General features: G+C 31.9%; 1 protein-coding gene across 2 annotated transcripts in view; it reads right to left on the bottom strand.

The window, feature by feature from the left end:
* LOC148271522 (uncharacterized) overlaps positions 1-20,259 on the bottom strand; it is a 256,041-nt gene that overhangs the window by 76,864 nt on the left and 158,918 nt on the right. Inside the window, exon 4 of one of the 2 annotated variants that reach the window (XM_088241288.1) lies at positions 16,071-16,193. The exons of the other annotated variant lie outside the window; for it this stretch is intronic. Within the exon in view, the coding sequence (XP_088097414.1) occupies positions 16,071-16,193 (123 nt within the window). The remainder of the gene's footprint in view (positions 1-16,070; positions 16,194-20,259) is intronic. 2 annotated transcript variants of the gene reach the window in all.

Genomic DNA, 20,259 nt, shown 5'->3' with positions numbered 1-20,259 from the left:
ACATTGAATTAATGCTGCCGTTTTTATGAAGAGTGCGTATGTAGCATTTTTGACGACATTTTGTTAAATACCACGAATAAAAGATTTTTATTTTAGTTTTGCTCACGTATCAATATTCCTTTAGAAACCGTGAAATCGAGGAAGCAAAACTTTAATTTAGTATTATTTAAGTTTAATTTATCGATTAAATATAAATATTAATCTTAATAAGAAAACTAAATTAATCTCTACGTTTTTTCCTTTTTTTGATACATGAAATATAGCGATAACATGAATGGTATTAAAACAAAAAGGCAGCCCACACACGAAAGGTTCCGGGTTCGATTCCCGGAGAGAACACAAAAAATTCAATGTGATTTTTCTTAAGCCTGGGTTTTCTGTGATGTAATTCACCACTGTACTTGCCTCCTGGCCTGTAGTGGTGCAAAAAAAAAAAGTGTGTAAATGTGTAAAATGTGTAAAAACAACGTCATTTTCTTCTGTCGCGTTTTTCTCAGAAACAAATCTAACTGAGATACTGCACTTTTCATACGTATGGCAGATTAAAACAAATCATTTAGTCCATAAAAAACATAGCTCATATATGACTGAAATAAACAGCAATTGTGTGAAAAAATAAAATATCTACATACATATTCATGAAGAAATCGCTAGTATAAATTATGATAGATAGGGAGGAAGAGTCTGAAGCCGGTAATCCCAGCATGGAAAAGATCCACCTCTCTCGGTAGGCTGTTCAACAGACTAATCATCGTTCCCACGGACATCATCAACGGTACATTCAGAACGGCATTCAGAAAGAACAGATCTGGTTGTGTTGAGGTGCCTTGGTTACTATATTTTTTTATCTTAATAACTAATATTCATGTAGTTAGGGGTTTGTGACAAACAAGCTACTAATGTGAATGCGACCTGTAAAGATCTATTGTATCGGGTGATAATGAATCAATTCTTTCTTTCTAAGCCAGAGCCAGGCTGCTGAATGGAAAATATTTCTTCTATAAAATGTTCTTCATCTCTGTTGTAATATTTTAATCTTGATAATATTCGGTATTTTGTCTACAAGCGCATTTAATTTGGAGAAAATTAAAATATTTATTTGTTGCACAAATTTTGTGAATCATTGTTACATTTTAGAGATATGTAAATAAAATAACTTTGTTTTATGAACTACTTTTTACTCACACAACTGACTAGTTTCGGCAACTACATGTTGCCTCTTTAGGCTAATTTAACATACATACGTAAAAAAATATAACCCTATTCTTTAACGCATGTATTTATGTATGAAAATAATTAAAACGTTGTTTTATAAATAAGTCCTTAATAAAAAACTATCGAGCTTTTAGGTAGGGGGCGAGTTTTAAATTTTCATTTTATGCATTATATTTTTTTCTTTGCATTTCGCAACAGGTAATATATCAGTTTCAAATATAAAAAAACAATTATACTAAGACAAAAAAAAAGTTTTTAAAAGTGTTAATATTGAAACACAATTTTTTTGTCGTTAAAAATTTAAAAATATTATAAAAGTATATTCTACTCATAAAAAAAGAAGCTGTTTAAATCTGCTTTTTATATCCGTAATTTCAACAAAAAATTAAAAACAGTTTTGAAGCTATAAAAAATGAATGTCTTTGCCCGAGTCTGGATTTACAATAAAGAATTTCTAGTAAACTATTCAATCTTTGACTAGATCTATTATAAATTTTAGACATTGCTGGCAATAAATTTCTGGCAGCTTCGAAGGTTCAGCTTTCTGAAATAGTTGGTTGGAGGAAAGTGGTTTAACATCTTCAGATTCAACTAATGATCCACTAAAAATGCTGCTTCTTTTGCGATATAAAGCGTCGCGTTCACGTAACATGCGTAAAGGTCGTGCACTGCAGAACCTACATCTAGAAGTTTGTCGGATGACGGAGTGAACACTGTTTGAAGTTTTGTAAGTCACACATATTAAAGCGTCGTGTGATATTCATGATCTAAAAACCGGATACCGTTGACTTATGCATTAACAGCAGTGTTTTTCAGCCTGTGGGTCGCGACCCACAGGAGGGTCGCCAAACCTTGCTCGAGGCTTGTGGTCACAAGCATGGCTAAAGTAAAAAGCAAAGGTTTTATGTCATTTACTCAAGTAAAAAAACAATAATTTAATTAAGAAGGCTGTGTCACTTTATATTTTAACAATTTGTCGAATAGTCGTTCCGTTTTGAGGACGCAAATAGGCTCAGAGTAATACGCATCACGCTACAGCTATAGATATGCAATTTCACTCTATTGGATAGAACGAAAGCGTCGGTTTCATCGCTGTGCTTGCGATTCTCGACCTGAGTACCTAAGACCCATTGTATGACCACTGCTAACATATTGATTGACAATTATATAAGGTTTTTGTCGCATTGTGTAACATTCTCCATTTTGCCTATGTTTGAACATCTATATTCGTTGACCTTGCGGTGTAATGGTCAGCGCGTTTAGTTACCATGCAAGAGGTCTCGGGTTCGATTCCCGTCATGGTTGATTGGAAATATTGATTTAAAGGGGTGTTTTCACACTAGAATATTTCATAGTCCCTGGACTGGTACCTGAAGCGTAAGACTGATCATCTTACCTTCATGAAACAAAAAAATGATCAAGGTACGCTGCGATTGGTTTACCAATGCAGAGCCCTATGCATCGTTAGGTGCGGAAAGGGAATGATGATAATGATTCCTTCGATTTTTTGATATTCCTTCATTTATTCCATCTGTTGATCTTTGTAGAGTTAAAGTCATGAACCAAATCCAGTTATTGTCCAAAAAAATTGGACAAACTCAAAATATTGTTGATAAAACCAGCTGGTTTTAGAAGTATAAATATTTTAAAGTATTTTCAGGCCCTATCAAGTGTGCAGGTGAAATAATTCGGTTAAAATCACACGCGCATCAATAAAGGTTTCAGTTCTTTAACTTCACAAAGGTCAGCAGATGGAATAAATGAAGGAATGCCCGCCAATGTACAAATAACATTATGTACAAAAAATCAAATAAATAAAATATAAATGTTTAAATGAGATTGATACACAGTGTGTTAAGTGGCCACTTGACAGGCGCCGCGGCGAAGTTGGTTAGTCGGCTAACTGTGAAAATGGATAACATTTGGCCGACTTGATAACTCCGCAATTTCTTTCAAGTTAAAGGGTAGTGACATTGAAAAGGTGGACAAGTTTAAATACCTTGGCAGCATTTTAACAGAGACCCTTGACCCAGATATAAAAATTAAATGCAGAATTGAGACAGCAAGAGCTGCTTTTTATCAAATGAAATCCCTCTTCTGCAATGCTAATCTCAACTTGAAAATAAGGCTAAGATTGGTAAAATGTTATGTGCGGTCTGTATTGTTATATGGCTGTGAGACTTGGACTCTGAAAGTGAACACTATGAATAGGCTGGAGGCTTTTGAGATGTGGTTGCATCGCAGAATAAATTATCTCACAATTGGTCTGGGTGTTGTGGTGTATTTTTCATAACCTCCTTCCATATCCTCTCTATTCCACCTGCTGACTAGCCTCTAAATATAGGCTTAGCGGATAATTCTTAAAAAAAAAATTAAAACCAGCCAATGACGGGTCATAACCTAGACATCTATAATCCCTCATATAAAATGTCATGCATCTTTTTATAAATGGTCTCAATTGGAAGAAAATTAAATACGTCACCATTAAAATCACGGGTCCTGGGGGGTCATCACATTTTTTCCTCGTAAAGGGTTCTCGTATTAAGAAATGTTGAAAAACACTGCATTAAAGTGCAATTGTCAAAGCAAAACCATCCGTGACCACACGGTGGCCTTCATTTTCATACATCTTTAAACTATTTATACTTAAAACGGTTAAAATAATATTCTCGGTAACTCTTAAAGCCAAATTGCTTTTATATTAAAAGCGACATAACTACTCTCTCAATGTCTACACAATTTCGCTGTGGCTGAGTCCATAAAAACACTCAAGCTGTAATAAATTGCGAATAGAGTGTGGCGAGATGTGTCGCCTTTTTGTGGTTTTGATTAAATTACTCCAATCTACATCAATACAATCAGACATTTATTTATTTAAAACTTTAACTACAAAAAGTATGAGCACTTTGGCGGGGGATTATTGCCGTCGGTCTTCATACCTCAAATGCCTGGCCATAGTAGTTTGAAAAAAAGAAGATTGAATGAATGCACGTATTTTTTCCGGTCGATCTTTGGTATAACGATCAACTTAGATATGTGTATACATTGCTCTTGCCAATGGTAATTCCAGTAGGAAGAGCAATATCATGACTAAATTGTTTCTCTGTAGATGTCGTTACATATTTTGTGTCACTAAAATAATGTTTAGAGAAGATGACTTCCTTTTGCTCTAGTTACTTTCAATTTTTATTTTAACATTTTTTCACATTTTAATTGTATTGCTATTTTTTTGCGTGTTATGTACCTATTCCTTCAACATATTATTTGTAATAAACATAAACGTATAAAATAAATAAATTGATAGTGAAATCAAAATTTTATAAAAACAATGCCCTCCAGCCAAATAAAAAAACAGCCGTGTGAAAATAAAATTTGGTCAAAATTTGTTGTGTAATTATTTTCAATGTAAATACAAATATTTTTTTTTAAATTATACATGTTTTTTAGTGGGCAGATAGAGCATGCATATATAAATGAATTAACATATTACAACAGAGACGAAGAACATTTTAGAGAAGGTAATATAGTAGTCTAGGCATCTTCGGGGCTTTTGACCTGTCATTGGCTGGTTAACGTGGGCACTTTACACACTGTGTAACATTCACCATTCTGCCCACATTTAAACATCTATATGCAGAACATTTAAGAGAAGGTAATGGATATTACCTTCTCTAAAATGTTCTGCATCTCAATTGTAATATATTCACAGCTCCCCAAGAAGTTTAATCCAGTCCTTGTCTACAAAAATTTGGACAAACTCAAAATATTGTTTACAAATGAATGAATAAAAACACTTATATACATTACATTGTCGGGGCAATGCCGAAGTCGCGAATCTGCATTTTTGCCAGTTTTGAGTTACTAATATAGAGGATGTTCTTTAAACCCTGTCACATCCGAAACCACGATGATGAGTATGAGCAAGAAGACATATTGGCACATTAAAATATTTTTTAAAAATGAATAAAGTTTAAAAAAATAAAATATTAAAAAAAAACAAATGGTTGCTAACTTATGCAGGAGAGAAACGAGGAGGGGGAGGGGGGAGTCTGACACACCGTTAACCACGCGTCCGCGCCCCCTCGCTTCTCCCCCGCAGAAGTTAACAACCATTTGTTCCTTTTAATATTTTATTTTTACATTTTTTTTTCGTTCTAAATATTTTTTTAAATATGCCAATACGTCTTTTTGCCCATACTGATAATTGTGGTTTCGGATGTGACAGGGTTTAAATAACATCCTGTATTGTTATTATTATACCACAATTGTTTATTTTAAACAGACCACACCCTACGATAACAGCGAATTTCAAATTGTGTATCAGGACCGAGATCTGACTACCTATTATCTCTCGAATTTGACTGAATACCCATACCCATCTATGCAATGGGAAATTCGCGGATATTTCTTTCGAGACTTCGGCTTTCAATGCATTTTATTTGGTTGCCTAATTTACTACGCTAAAATAGCGATTATCGCATTCAGTCAGAGGCACTGGAATCGCGAATTTACCATATTCGCCATCTTAGCGTAGTAAATAATCTCTTGTTAGAAGCCAACTAGATTATAATTCTCCAATATGGTCACCTTATCAAACCACTTTCTCAGATTCTATTGAGAGAATTCAGAATAAATTTCTTAGATATATTAATTTTAAGATGGGTTTTTCTACTAATCAATTAAATTATAACAAAATTTTAGACTCTCTTAAATTAACTAATTTGCAAGAACGAAGAACATCGACCGATCTTATGACTTTATATAAAATAATAAAACCAATGTTTGATACCCCTGATCTACTGAAATTGATTTCATTCTATGTACCACCTAGATTAAGCAGAACATCTACAATATTTTATTGTCAAAATTGTCGAACGGTAGCTCAATATAACTCACCTATTGTTAGATTACAGAATACCGGGAACGAATATGCATCACATTTTGAGTTTATCTCTGCCTAACTTAAAAAATAAAGTGACCAACATATTTTTATCAAAAAGAGCAAATCATCTTCAGAAGATTGGGTTGGAATAGTTATAATTTGATTGATTAATGTAATTTGTTTTTGTATAATTTCTTTAAAATATGTATGTATTTCAGGTAATTAATAATGTGTACAGTACGAGTATATTAAAATTTCACACGCGATTTTTTTTTATTTTTAATATTTTTATTTCTAAGCACTCTTATACCACATATATGTAAATGGCAGAAATGCCGTATATAAATAAATAAATAAATAATATTATATTAAAAAACGTTGAATTGAAAAAAATATTAATTCTTTATGTTTTCCTTTTTTAATAAAAAAAAAAACAGTAATACTGTGTTTTATGTTGCTGATACTATGTATTGTCACAAAAATGTTTTTTTTGTGTACCGTCTCAAATGAGATTTTTTTATAATTCCTGGGAGTATAATATCTTGTTCATGTATTATAAAATTTATTAATAAACAAAAAAATTAAAAAAGGAAATATTATTTTAACTTTCAACAATTATAATAGATCTAGTTTTCGTATTGATGAAATAAAATAAATTGAAAAAATAAACCTGTTAAACTCCGAATGAAAACTCCACAAAAAATACAAATATTTTTTTTTTACTAGTGATGCCAAAATCAAAATGGTGATAAAAATATAGTCAAATGGTAAATAATTAATATTTTTAAGAAGTCGTCTTAATTAATTAATGTTTTAAATATTAAAATATACAGGTATAAGTAGACTTGTAACACTGATTCTGAACATCAAACTTCTGTCATCAAAATCTCAAAATGATGATTTTGCACATTCGCGACTTAAGCATTTACCCGACGTAATGATGAGTGATGCAGGACTAGATATTGCGTTTGAAAGGATAATAATAATTAAATAGCGAATCTGGGACGACTGAAGTTTTTTGCGTTAAAACAAAGTGGAATTCAGATCTTTATTTCATCTTAAAAACTCAGAGCAATAATTCTCTAGAGAAGGTCTTAAGCTCTATTGCATAGATCAAGAGCATTCCAAATTTTTGGTTTAATTTCAGTTTGGTATTTAGTTTAACGACAAACGCGTAATGGACGGTTTTGGTTTGCCCATGAAATTTCCAACCCAAGTACTTACGGCCCGTTGTATTGATAATATGTATATGATGACATCGAAAATTTATACCAAAACTTTTTCTCATCCATTTCGAAATAGGTCAGGGATGGAGCATATCAAACCCTCGTACATTTATACCCTTAACTGTTATAATATTATAATTTATTCATGCTTGATAAAGTATTTTTTTCCTATTTTTTTATTTTATTTTATTTATTTATATAAACGCCCAATGGGCATTTTAAATAACACATTTATAAATATAAAATTATTATAAAGGAATATAGAAGACACAATGGTATGTAGTAGACTTGATGGGAGTGGAAGCGGGAGAGAGGTGTTTACGATTGAATTTGATTCGGTGGTCGAATGAAAGAAGACAACTTGTTATCAAAGAAATCAAGACTGGTATGTTTGTTGGCATACCTAAGAATTCTGGGCATAGGGGAATGAAATCCATAGTGAGTTTTATGGTTATCGGAATGAAAGAGTAAGTTTTTTCTGAGGTTTCTGATTTAATTTTATTGGGCTCAGTAGTTCAGGCGCATCAAGGAGTGAGTTGAGAATTTTAAATATGACTAGAAGGTCGGATTTATTTCGACGGTCTTGAAGAGAAGATAAATTTAAGCTATTTTCTAACTCATACGTGTATTGGCCTCTGGATAAGCCCAACCTCCAGCCTATCTTTCTCAAAAATCAATGTTGAACTGATTCAATATTCCTGATGTGAACGTCATAATATGGACACCAGAAAACAGAGGAATTCTCTAGGTACGGGCGAACTAGGAAACAGAAGATAGTTTTAAGGGTATTGATATTTTTGAAGTCAGTTGTGCTTCTGTTAATAAATCCAATGAGTTTTAAGGATTTATTGATAACATGTTCATAAAATAATATTTGAGATTTATTTATTTTAAAGAAACAAACAGTCGACAATGATTACATTTTTAAAAAAAATACAGTTTAAAGACAAAGTAGCAAAGTTTCTAAATAAAAATCGTACATATTAATTAATTGTGGTACAATAAAAGGGTGTGTTTATGTGTATTTGTATGTTATTAAGTGTAGAGGTGTGTTTGTGTGTATTTATGTGGGATTGTGTATAAATGATTGTATAGTGATATTGAGTATATTATTTGGTATGAAATAATTGTACAAAAAAAGACAAAAGAATTAAGAGTATAGAGAGAGAACTTTGACATATAGTCACTGCAACATTTTATTAAGGTCCGATTCTGCTTTTATTAGAATAGGCGGGATGTGTAATGTTTTCGTACATAAATACGGCAATCTTTGATCCATACGTATTTATGATCTTTCACTTTAGCAAGTTCCCTTGTTTTTTATGGAGATCTTTATTTCGTTTAGTTAAATGACGGTTAAGATAAACGTTTTCATCACCTCCCAATCCTAAGTCACCAGTTTTAAGACTTTTTCTCACGCGGATTGCGCTTATAAGATCATTTTTTATTTTCCTATACCAAAGAAATAAATTTATTCAGCTTCTTGGGGAGATCCTAAGATGGGTGGATATTACACCAAGATCTCTCATACAGGTCGTTATTTCCGCTCAATTGCGTATTTAGTTTATCTCAGTTTGTTATTTTTTACTGCAGTTCTAACGTAACATCCACTAGAACAATGTGGCGTGCATTGGTTCAGTAGCTCTGTTTTGTGAAGCGCAAAAACTGTATGCAGTTCGTATTTCGCAACCCGTGCGGTCTACTTTTGCTCGGATTGTAAAAACTATTTTGAAAGTTTCTCAAATTTCTGAACCGCCGCTTAGTGCTCAGTTGCCAAAATAACGCGACTCGTGACTTGAAAACAGAATTCGGTATTGAGGAGACTAATCGTTTATTTTGTCTGGGAAAATAATGGCGACCTCTGGACAATAGAAACTGTGTCAAGAAGCCTACCTACCGTTTAGAATTTGGCGGATTCAGATTAAATCAAGCCTTAATTTAATGAAAATAACGGAGAACTAGAGATCAAAGAAATAATAATGAATTTAAAATTAACTTAATCAAAACATTAACCCGATATTTTCCATGATGTAACCGGCGCGGCGTTGCAATTTTTATTTTTTATTAACAATTAATGCCTAGTAGGAGAAGACCCGACGACAAACATACTAACATATATTTTAATTGCAATTGATTATTTAATATCTCGGCAACAAATATGAGTATGACCACAATTTTTTGTAATCTACAATTAAACCTTAATACATTAGAATTACATATTTGGGTATATTAGGTAATTTTAAATGAATTATTTTGCCCATCAGAATTATATGAAAATGTCAAAATATCGAGTACCCTCAGACAAATATATAAAACATTAATTTGAAAAAAAAAAAATTATAAAATTTATATTTGAAGCACTAATTTTGTGGTTATTCATTATAATAAAATAAATAAAACAACTTTGTTTTTAACCACTAAATTTATCTTTTTTTTTCTTTTTTTAGTTTTTTTTTTTTAGTTACGTTAACCTTGACGAAGAAGCTCGTTTTCTTTGAATTCGGTAGGTGGAAAAAAAAATAGTGTAAAATTAGTAACAAAGAAATAAAATACCAAAGTTGTTTTATTTATTTTATTATGAAAATATTAAATATAATTAGATCACCAAGCAGGACACATAAAAAATAAGAACCTTACTGCTCGTAAACGAGTTTCTTCGTCAAAACAATTAACTTTGCTGGACATGTTTAAGTAAGTTTTTAAAGTTATTTCATTTCGCTGTATTATTTCAAAAACAATAAAAAAGTAATATCAAAGTGAATTTTGTGATTTCTCTCAAAACATTGCCTTAATCTTATGGTTAATCCAGCCATCCGGACTTTTGCATATCCTCCATCCGTATCACCATCCGTACTTTAAAAAAATACTCTAACATACTTATATATTAAACCCAATATATAGTTTAAAATTATTTAAAACCATTCCAGTCTAACGATGTCGCGAGAGTAATGAAACCGGGTAATTCTTAATAAAATAAAATGGATTAAACTTTCAACCAGTCATTTTGAAATATTAGTACTAAATTAAGTGCACGAGCGAAGAACTGGTACTGACTGATCTAGGCAATTAATTGAAATAAAATAAAACAATATGTAAAGAGAAATGAATTAATTTTACGAATGAACAATGTCATTATGGTGTCTCAACATATGTAGCCTACGCGTGAACAGGGGTGGGTGAATCCACCTTAAAGTAACTTTAAAAAGCGTATTATTTGAGCTTCTAAGGCGGTCCTACAGACTCCAGTCTGTTTCTCGAAATTAGGCAGCAAAAGAAGTTCATCTCTCCAGTCGCGAACATTTCGAAGATACTACAGAATCTAGGAGGTCAAATTGCATATATGCATTGAATTATATGATCTGGTAAATTTTCCGGTGTCCGAGCGAAATAATGAATAAAGGCATCTTGACGCTTAATCGTAGATAAAACATTTAAGGTACAATTAATTTTAGATTCGCTAACATCAGCGCGGGATCTATGGGGTCGAAGGGCAAGGGCTTCGCCACTTACTAAAAAGGGACAGAAATACACACGTTTGTAAATTAATATGACCATATTGCAGCGAACTGTAAAGGATTTTAATTCCATCACTACCCTCAAAGTGCTATTTACTGCCTTGGTTAGAAGTAATTTAGAATTCAATTCAACAATTTGGTCACCTTATTACAATGTTCATATTTTAAAGTTAGAAAGAGTACAACGTAAATTCCTTAGATTCATCAATTACAAACTTACTATACCCGCTGAAAATATTGATTATGATAATTTATTATGTACACTAAATATGTCAACTCTATGTAAAAGAAGAATTATAAATGACTTATTAAATTTATATAAAATAGCGAATGGCGTATTGGACGTCCCGGAATTAACTAGTGTTATCAGCTTGAAAGTACCTCTTCGAAATACACGGCAGCTAACGTTATTTTTTGAATCTCCCGGCAGTCACAATTATTATTACAATTCACCAATACCTAGACTACACCGGCTAGGTAACGAGTATGGTGAAGTTGATATATTTTGTCTGTCTTTATATAAATATAGGTTAAGTATTCAAAAGGTTATAAATTAATTTATGTAAAATTTCTTAATATTTTTCTTTATTTACTATTTCTTTTTCTCATGTATCTCTTTAATAATGTATAAACTTTTATGTATGTATATGTATGCGTGTATGTTTTCATATGTAAATTTTTTAAATATTTTTCTATGTACCATATACCTATGTTGGTACATTTCCTGATTTTTACTTATTATTGTATCTTTTAGCTTTTCTTATGTTATCTTTTATTTTAACCAAATTTACATACTTATGTTTCACTGCTGCACTTAAATGTAATTTCTAAAATATGTAAAAGCCCATTGGGCGTGTAAATCAATAAATAAATAAATAAATATTATTCTCTCCTCCTTTGTCAGCAAGTGTCTGCATCTTTGTGCCAGCTGAATCTATGATAGGTCTGCCACAAGATTACAAGTCTGACAAAAGCGTACCGTTACAAAGTATGCTGAGATTCTACATGTTTCTTTGCCGCATCGATCGCTTGGTATGCTAAACAAATTATCAGCAATTTGCACGTTTATTAGGAGTTATGTGATCACAAGTTGGTTCTTACGCAAATAGAAAATTTATTATCAGCTGTCAAGTCGAATCGAGTGCGTCACACCTTTTGGGACCCACTTCAAAGCAGATCTCCATTCTTTCGTCAATCGGATTTTTCACGCATTTTAATATTATAAATGATGTTCGGAAGAGCGAGAAAAACAATTCAAAACAAATTTAAATATTTTTCCTGAAGATGGTTTTCGTTTCAGAGAACATAATATGTTCATCCGGGACTTAGATCAACTTATTTGAGCTAAAATAGTACCTGTTTTCGGTATTAAGTCAATTAAATTACAGGAAAACCTTGTACGAGCATTCTGATGAGATCTTCTCTGACAGAAATGAGTAAATGACTCTTTCATAAAAAAGGTTTTGTACTTTTTTGCAAATCACGAGTATATTGTATGTATTACGTTTTAGGTCAAAAACACTTCTAGTAAAACAATTAATATCAAAAATTGTTAATCTGACTCAACTGAGATACGTTTTTTTTTGTTTTTGATAGAGAAAATAAAGCTATTAACATTAATTTGTTAAAAGATAATATCAGGATGACTAAAACGAAAGAACGAAGATGATTTTATACCAGAGGCCCACTAGGTCGTGTGCCAGTCGTTCAAATATTATGCTAATTATTCACTCTCCTGACAAAATGGACACTTTCTAAAGATGCTGAAAGAAAAATGAAACTCTGTTAGATTAAATTTAAATATATTAGTCTTAAAATTAATAATAAGATGAGCCTGTAAGCCTTTATCGTACCTGCTCGAGTTATCAACCTGTGAGATTGAAATCGTGGCATTTCGTGACAACGAAATATGTGAGAGACCAAAGTATTTCTATTACGAGCTGAACCCGGCAATGCTTTGCTGTTGATAGATTCTAGTATATACTCGTACATAGATGAAATGATTAAATGTTATAATAATACAAAAAAAAAACTGAAATTAAGTCAAAGTTAAGTTAACGTTAAACTTCACTTTTACGTAACCATATTAACATATTCGGTGTTCTTAAATAAAACCATCGACCTATTAATACACAAAGACGAACCCCGAGCACTCTAAAATTATGACACTTAACTCATGCGTAAACGCTTAGTCATGCCCATCCCGTATTCAGCCGTTCTTTAGCCGCCAGCTTGGTTTTGACGTGAGCCTGACATTTAATTCGAATCTAAATTGCCTGATTGTGTTTTGAAAGCGTGTAAAAATATATTCGGATAAACGTAAAAAGATTATATAACTTTTTATTTGTAAGTAGGTTCCCAGGTACTTGTTTATGATCGAATTCCATAACTTAAAATAATAAGTTTTCAAAATTTGAATTATTTTCGCAAATGTGAAACTGATTTTTTTGTCGATTTTCGTGAATACGATTTTCAAAAATGCATTAAACGTCAATTAATAACATCATTTTTATCAAAAATAAATAAATGGGTAGAAATTACAAGGAATTCAAGGAAATAGTTTTATTTTCATCCATTGAAAGCGAGTGATTTTTGTAAACATGCAAAAACAACCTTCCAATTTTTCAGTTTATGCACTCTTGTCGAATGTAGCCTTGGTAAAACGATGAATGAAACATTTACGCTCCAAATTTTTTTCTACAGACCAAATTGAAGGTTTAAGGAGCTATAAACATGCCCGTGCCAAAGCTCGTCATTTCCCAAAAAACATTACGTAAATTGGTCTAGTAGTTATTTAGTCTGTAGAGGACACAAATACGAACATTGCCTCATATATATTAAGTATATTTTTTTTAAATCCAAAATACTAGTAGAAAGCAGTTTTTTGACTTGTTAGTTATGTATTTATTGCGAATTGACAACGAGAGATACTACTCGATAATGAAGAAAAGATATCATACAATTATAAATATTAAGTTGGCTCTATAAAAAGAATTTTACATTCTGAATAATACGAAGATATAAGGCAATTGTGACATATGCGAGTTTTTTTACGATTGCCTGGTGTTTTGATACCTTGCAAATAATTACCAGGTTTTAATGTCCATCACATTTTTGATTAAAACGACCATTTTATCGTCATTTTATAATTTATTTGATGTCATACAAGTAAACATCAGAGTATTCTATATTATTAGGAGGAAGCGGAAGGTATTTTGCATAACATCCAAAGTTAAACAGTTTGTGTTAAATCAGGGATTTTTTTTATGTCGTTTGATGACTTTCTAAATGTGTATGAAGGTTATATTTTTCAAAGCGTTAACACACCCAAAACCACTTTAAATATCAATGAAACTCATAAACAGTACAATACAAATAATATTTTTTGTAAAGTAATAATTGTTTTATTAGAATTACACCATTTAAAAAAAAATCCAATCATATAAACCGTGATTTTAATTGAGTTTGATTATACTGCTTTGACTATCTTTTACTGTGGGCCTTACTTATAAATCGGGATAAGGTTAAGCTTGAGAATAGTGGTAGAATAATGATGGTATAGCAAAAAGTGTTACTTATAAACCTCGCATAGAGTTAAACTCGGTGCAAATCTGGGATAGCGACCATAGAAACTTATACCTGCACATTATGTAACGCTGGAATAAGCACGCGATCTGTCAAAACTCATATTTTTCGGTAATCAAAATGGCTAGTTTATCGGATTTGTTTTCAACTTCAAACAATTTCGAAGTCCTGTGACTTCTCAATGCGATTTTTAAAATTTGTTTCAATAATATCTGAAATATTTAAGTTTGTAAGTGAAAATTCTTGATGGAAGTTCATTGTAATTTATTATATAAATAAAACACGAGTGATACTTTAATCCACAAATTTGGAATATCCAGTGACCGGTTTCATCGCTTTCGCGACATCTTCGAGACTGGTATCTTAATTAAAAGGTTAAATGTATTTATACAGAACAGAGGTCAGGATACATAATTCAAAGTTAAATGTAAGTAAATTAAATAAAGTTATTTTTATCTTAAGGATCATTATCAACAAATTTTCTATGGGTTAACTAATGAAAGCGATGAAACCGATCACTGGATATTCCAAATTTGTGGATTAAAGTATCACTCGTGTTTTATTTATATAATAAAAATATCTGAAATGTTTGTATGTATTTGAATTTTTTAACTCGTTTTTACTTTCCTCTCTTCTTTCCAAATTTTATTTCTTTTTATAATGGTTTTCTCTATGTTCTCCATTACACTGACAGTAGTCGCGATTTGACTTTGACGTTCGTTTGTTTTTGTTATAAAAGTTACTGCGCACGCGCACATATCAGTGTTGACTGTTGAAAAAAATTGAGCATGAAATAACCTTTGAATTGTTATTCCAGGTAATAAATACTTTTAAGTAAGCTTTTTTAATATCGGTTATAAATAATTAAACCGGGTATAGTTATTTCTTAATGTAAACCTGGTACCTTTAAGGAAATCTAATAAGTAAGGCATTGTGAGTTTATTGTTTTGTATGCAAGGCTTAAGTTGAATATTGTCATTTTTATTTATGACCATATTTCAAATACGTCAGTGAAATTGGGGTCGCGGGTTCAATTCCCGCCAGTTGTAAGGGAAAACAATTAAGACCTTTTTTCCTCAATAAGTCAGGGTATTGTGGTGTATTTTTAATGTTTTTTTTCCTTATCCCCACTTTTCCACCTGCTGATAAGCTTTTAAAATAGAGTCAAGTTATTTCTTTAAAAAAAGCAATATATCATATTGACCATTCAGTCATTATTCGATGCCAACTCATAATTACGAGTATATTACACTTACCCCAATTTTAATATACCAGTGATTGTATTCTAGTATAACCTTCAGCCAATAAATTAATTGTCTTTTAAAGATGAAACAATTGTCATGATTCAATAAAACAATACGTGAACTCAAATTGTGTATTTGATTAAAACTAACGAGATTTATATAATTTAATTTAAAGTACCTTCGACAAAATAAACACCAGCACAACCAAAAGAGTATCAAATAACGGAATACCGTTTCTTGTTAGATTAAATGTCTAAATCGGAAGAAAAAATATTCAAGGTCAATTCAGATTTTTTGGATCTCTGGACAAAGGAGCAAATTGGTTAATCAAGCCATTCTAGCGATCTTCCACCAGAGCTAAGCCTTCTAGCAAGCATAATGAAGGGCTAGATGAAGTATTTACCTAGAACGAGAAAGCCATTCTTGGTAGGAAACAACTCCAGGAGTTGGTACACGAACGGAGTGGCCCTCCATAGTAACTCCCGATGTGGCCCTCGAGTAGATGTAACGGTCTCCGAAGGACACACTGGAGGATAGGGGAAAGGAGTTTAGTCATCCGAAAAGACTGGAATCGGTTTGTGTGATCGAGCGAATGAGGTGAATGCATGTTTTACATTTGAGAAAGTGCCTGCGGGTGAAATGGACGACGCAATAAAGCTATCACAAACACGTGAATCAAAAGGATGAGTCATACGATGGCAATTGGATGATGTAGTCAAAAATACACAAACACCAAAATAACCAATTTCACTGGGTTATCTTGTAACAGAGTTTCGTGAAATCTTACAGATTCTTGGTTGTTATAAACGCGATTTTAAATTTGCTTTGATTTTATGTTGTGCTGAAATATGAAATGCCTTAGGGTCAGTTGCATCACAAAAAGTGAAATAAAAAATAGTTAAAAGATAAATAATGTACAAAACAGGTTGATTTGTATCTTACCAAAATGGTAAGATATGTTTGCATGTAAAAACATGCAACACATTTTGTTCTTGTGGACAAAACAACAATTTCTTATTAAAATTTGTTGCAACAGAAAGGAAAAAAACTTTTGAGGAGGGAATATGGAATTCTAGGCATTTACAGGGGTCATCGGCTGGTTTAGGTGAATTGGTTCAGCCGGATGAATCTCACCCACGTGATAAAGGTTTCAGCTCTTTTGCTTCACAAAGGTCAACAGATGGAAGATTTGAGGAAAAGTGGATGTTTAAACATGGGCAACATGATGAATGTTACACAGTGTATCAAGTGGCTACGTAAACCAGCCGATGACAGGTCATCAGCCCTGTAAATGCCTAGACTTTCATATTCCCTTCTCAAAAGCGCTTTTCCTCTCTGTTGCAACTTCAATCCAAAAATCCAGCCAGTCTGCAAGCATTTGGTTATACTCAAAACATCGTTGAACAATTTCTTAATTTAAAACATTATTTAATTTTACTGTAGCGGGGTTTAAAAAACAGTAACAGTAAAAACTAAAAATAAGTCGTTACTTAGCTCTTTAATAGCTAGAAAGATAGTTTGAGCAGCTGCTGTGTTTACAAAAATGAAACAGACTAATTTGGCTAGAAATTATTAGGTTTTATAAATAAATCAGTTTTTTTTTCCAAAGCTTTTGGTAATTCGTTTTGGCCATAGGTAATCATCAAAACTAAAATCGCATCATTCTCATCAGCTGAAACACAAATTCGTGCTTTAGTATAATAACTGAGAAAATAAATGGTTATCAAAATATGAGGCTTAATAGTAATTTGAATAGCCCGAGGCTATAAAAGGATGGAACCAATGATCACCATCGATTACTCAAACGATGTTTATGAAAATAATTTGGATGGTATTTTATGAATTGTATTAAAGGCATTTGAGTTTGTGAACATTAGCGTAGTAAGTGTCTGATTAAAAGTCGTAAATAAAGAAAAAAAATGTTTGAAACCTGAAAAAACATGAAGCAGACGAATTCAACCATTTTACTTCGTACATTAAAAAAAAAAAAAATAGATTTGGACCCCTGTATTTAGAAGCCTTACGTGTCATGTACAAGGCTAAGGTACTCAGAAAAAAAAAAGTTTTTGTTTGTCTTGGAAATGGGATGTTCGATCACTGATTTTGGTTTATTACCTTTATGAGTCCAATCGCCATTGTTGCAAAGTTCAAGAACAATGGCGCGTGATAACTACTTTTAACTACAGTGTGGATATCTGTTAAGGATATTCCATCTTTCCTGCATTCTGCTTCAAGATTATGGCGTTGCAAACTGAAAAATGGGCACTGAAATAACAGATGTTCGATACTCTGTGAAGAAATATCATCGCATGGAAAATAGTCAGCATTCCTTAATTCAAACCTATATAGATAACTTTACTTGGTACATACATAATATCAAAGCATTGCGTTGGAAGGATGGGTAGAATGTGGTATTAACGATTTTTCTCTATAAACTAGTGAAGTGTGTACTCGTATGCTATGTATCTTACTTTCCTTCTCTTGTTAAATATGCGATGGCAATCGGCGTTATCAATCTTATAGTTCGCAAATCCAAATGACGGCTTGTGTGCTATTTTTTATATATATAAATTTACGGGAGGCATTATTTATTTATATATATGCCCAATTGGCATTTTTAGGTACATGTTTATACATAGAAAACTATTATAAAGAAAAATAGAAAGACACAATGGTATATAGTTGACTTTGTGGGAGTGGAAGCGGGAGAAGGGTGTTTATATGTTTGATTCAGAAATCGTTTGAAAGAAGGCAACTTGTTATCAAAAAAGTACAGACTGGTATGTTTGTTGGCAGACCTAAGAATTCTGGGCATAGGGGAATGAAAACCATAGTTAGTTATATGGTTATCGGTATGAAAGAGTAAGTTTTGTCTGAGGTTTCTATTTGGGACATTTAATTTTATTGTGCTCAGTAGTTCAGGCGCATCAAAGAGTGAGATGAAAATTTTAAACAGGACTAGAAGATCGGATTTATGTCGACAGTCTTGAAGAGAAGATATATTTAAGCTAGTTTCTAACTCATTATACGTATATTGGTCTCTGGATAAGCCCAACCTCTGTATTTAACTTAACTGAAAAAAACATCATTCCCTTTCCGCACCTAATGGTGCATAGGTCACTGCATTCGTACATCAATCGCAGCGCATCTTGATCATTTTTGTTACATGAAGGTAAAAAGATCAGTCTTATGATTCAGGTACCAGTCCGGGGACTATGAAATATTGTAATGTAAAAACACTCTTTTAAGTAAATATTTCGTGTCAACCATGTCGGGAATCAAACCCAGAACCTTTTGCAGGTAGGCAAACGCGCTGACCTTTACACCACGTGGCCGACTTACTGAAAATAAGGAAAGAAAAAAAACATTGCAATTTTATAACGCCGTACTTTCAAAATTGCGCAATTAAAAAAAAATAAAAACTCCAAACGTTAGATAAATTCAACATTTTTTTAAGGTATTTTTGATAAAAATCATACATAAAAGCTTTATATAACGGAAGTATATTAACATTTCAATCGCCAGATTACGTCTTTTAAAATTAAGACTTAATTATGGAACATTGCTACTTTGGAAATACAATCATTTTAAATCATTTAAAAATAAAAAAAAATGTATTGTTCTTAAATTCTTAATTGAATATTTGAAACATCCTACAAAGGTGAAATTAAACATAATTATTTTTTATTTGATAATAATACGAAGGTAAGTAACCTCAGTCATGATGCTAATAAAACTAGAAATGAATAAGGTAGTATAAAATAAATACAATAAATTAATAAACTAAAGGTATAAACGCGCAATTTGTTTATAGCATTTGATTGAATACTGAATAATTAATTGTGTAGGATGAAGTCTTGCTCACCTTTTAAAAGTGAAGGTATTGAAGAGGATTCCGGCCATTGACGATGTTTGGAAGGTCGATTGAAGGTAAAGTTATTGCAAGAGAAAATATTATAGCTGAAGAAGTCATCTATACAATTTGTTGTAAATCATACATAGTTATCCTTTGACTTATCGTATGTTTGAATACTAACCCAAGGACTCGATTCTAAAGAGTCCCCCCAAAAAGACCTGTTAAATTTATGGATTCAGCAATTATAAACATAATTAATGAATTGTTTTGAAATAAAAACGGAAACTATATGTTATTTGATTTAAGAATATCAACTCAAACCATAACCCCAGCGAGCCTGACCTCGAAAATAAGCAAACAATACGGTGGAGGACCCCAGTATAAGGTGAGCGTATTTTGTTATTTTGTGCTAGAGTTCAGAGCATTACAATTTGCAATCAAAACATATAAACACCTGAATCAGTTTTTTTTTATATAAAAAAAAAAGAATATTTGCGTTCTTATGATTTACCCAAATATTTCATCAGAAAGAAAAAGTAACAATATTTTGAATTTGTCCAAATTTTTGTAGACAAGGACTGGATTCAACTCCCTGGGGCGCTGTTTATATTAACATATTACAACAGAGATGAAGAACATTTAAGAGAAGGTAATAGAAATTGAAAAAATAACATTTTCAGGCGTTGCCTAGTATGTGGGTAAAATAATTAAATTAGATGAATCTCACCCGCATAAA

The sequence above is a fragment of the Micrasema longulum genome, unplaced genomic scaffold, assembly GCF_059751315.1.
Source record: "Micrasema longulum isolate JH-2025_06_02 unplaced genomic scaffold, ASM5975131v1 h1tg002825l, whole genome shotgun sequence".
In the NCBI taxonomy this organism is placed as follows: Eukaryota; Metazoa; Arthropoda; class Insecta; order Trichoptera; family Brachycentridae; genus Micrasema; species Micrasema longulum.
This window is presented reverse-complemented; position numbering and strand designations above follow the sequence as displayed.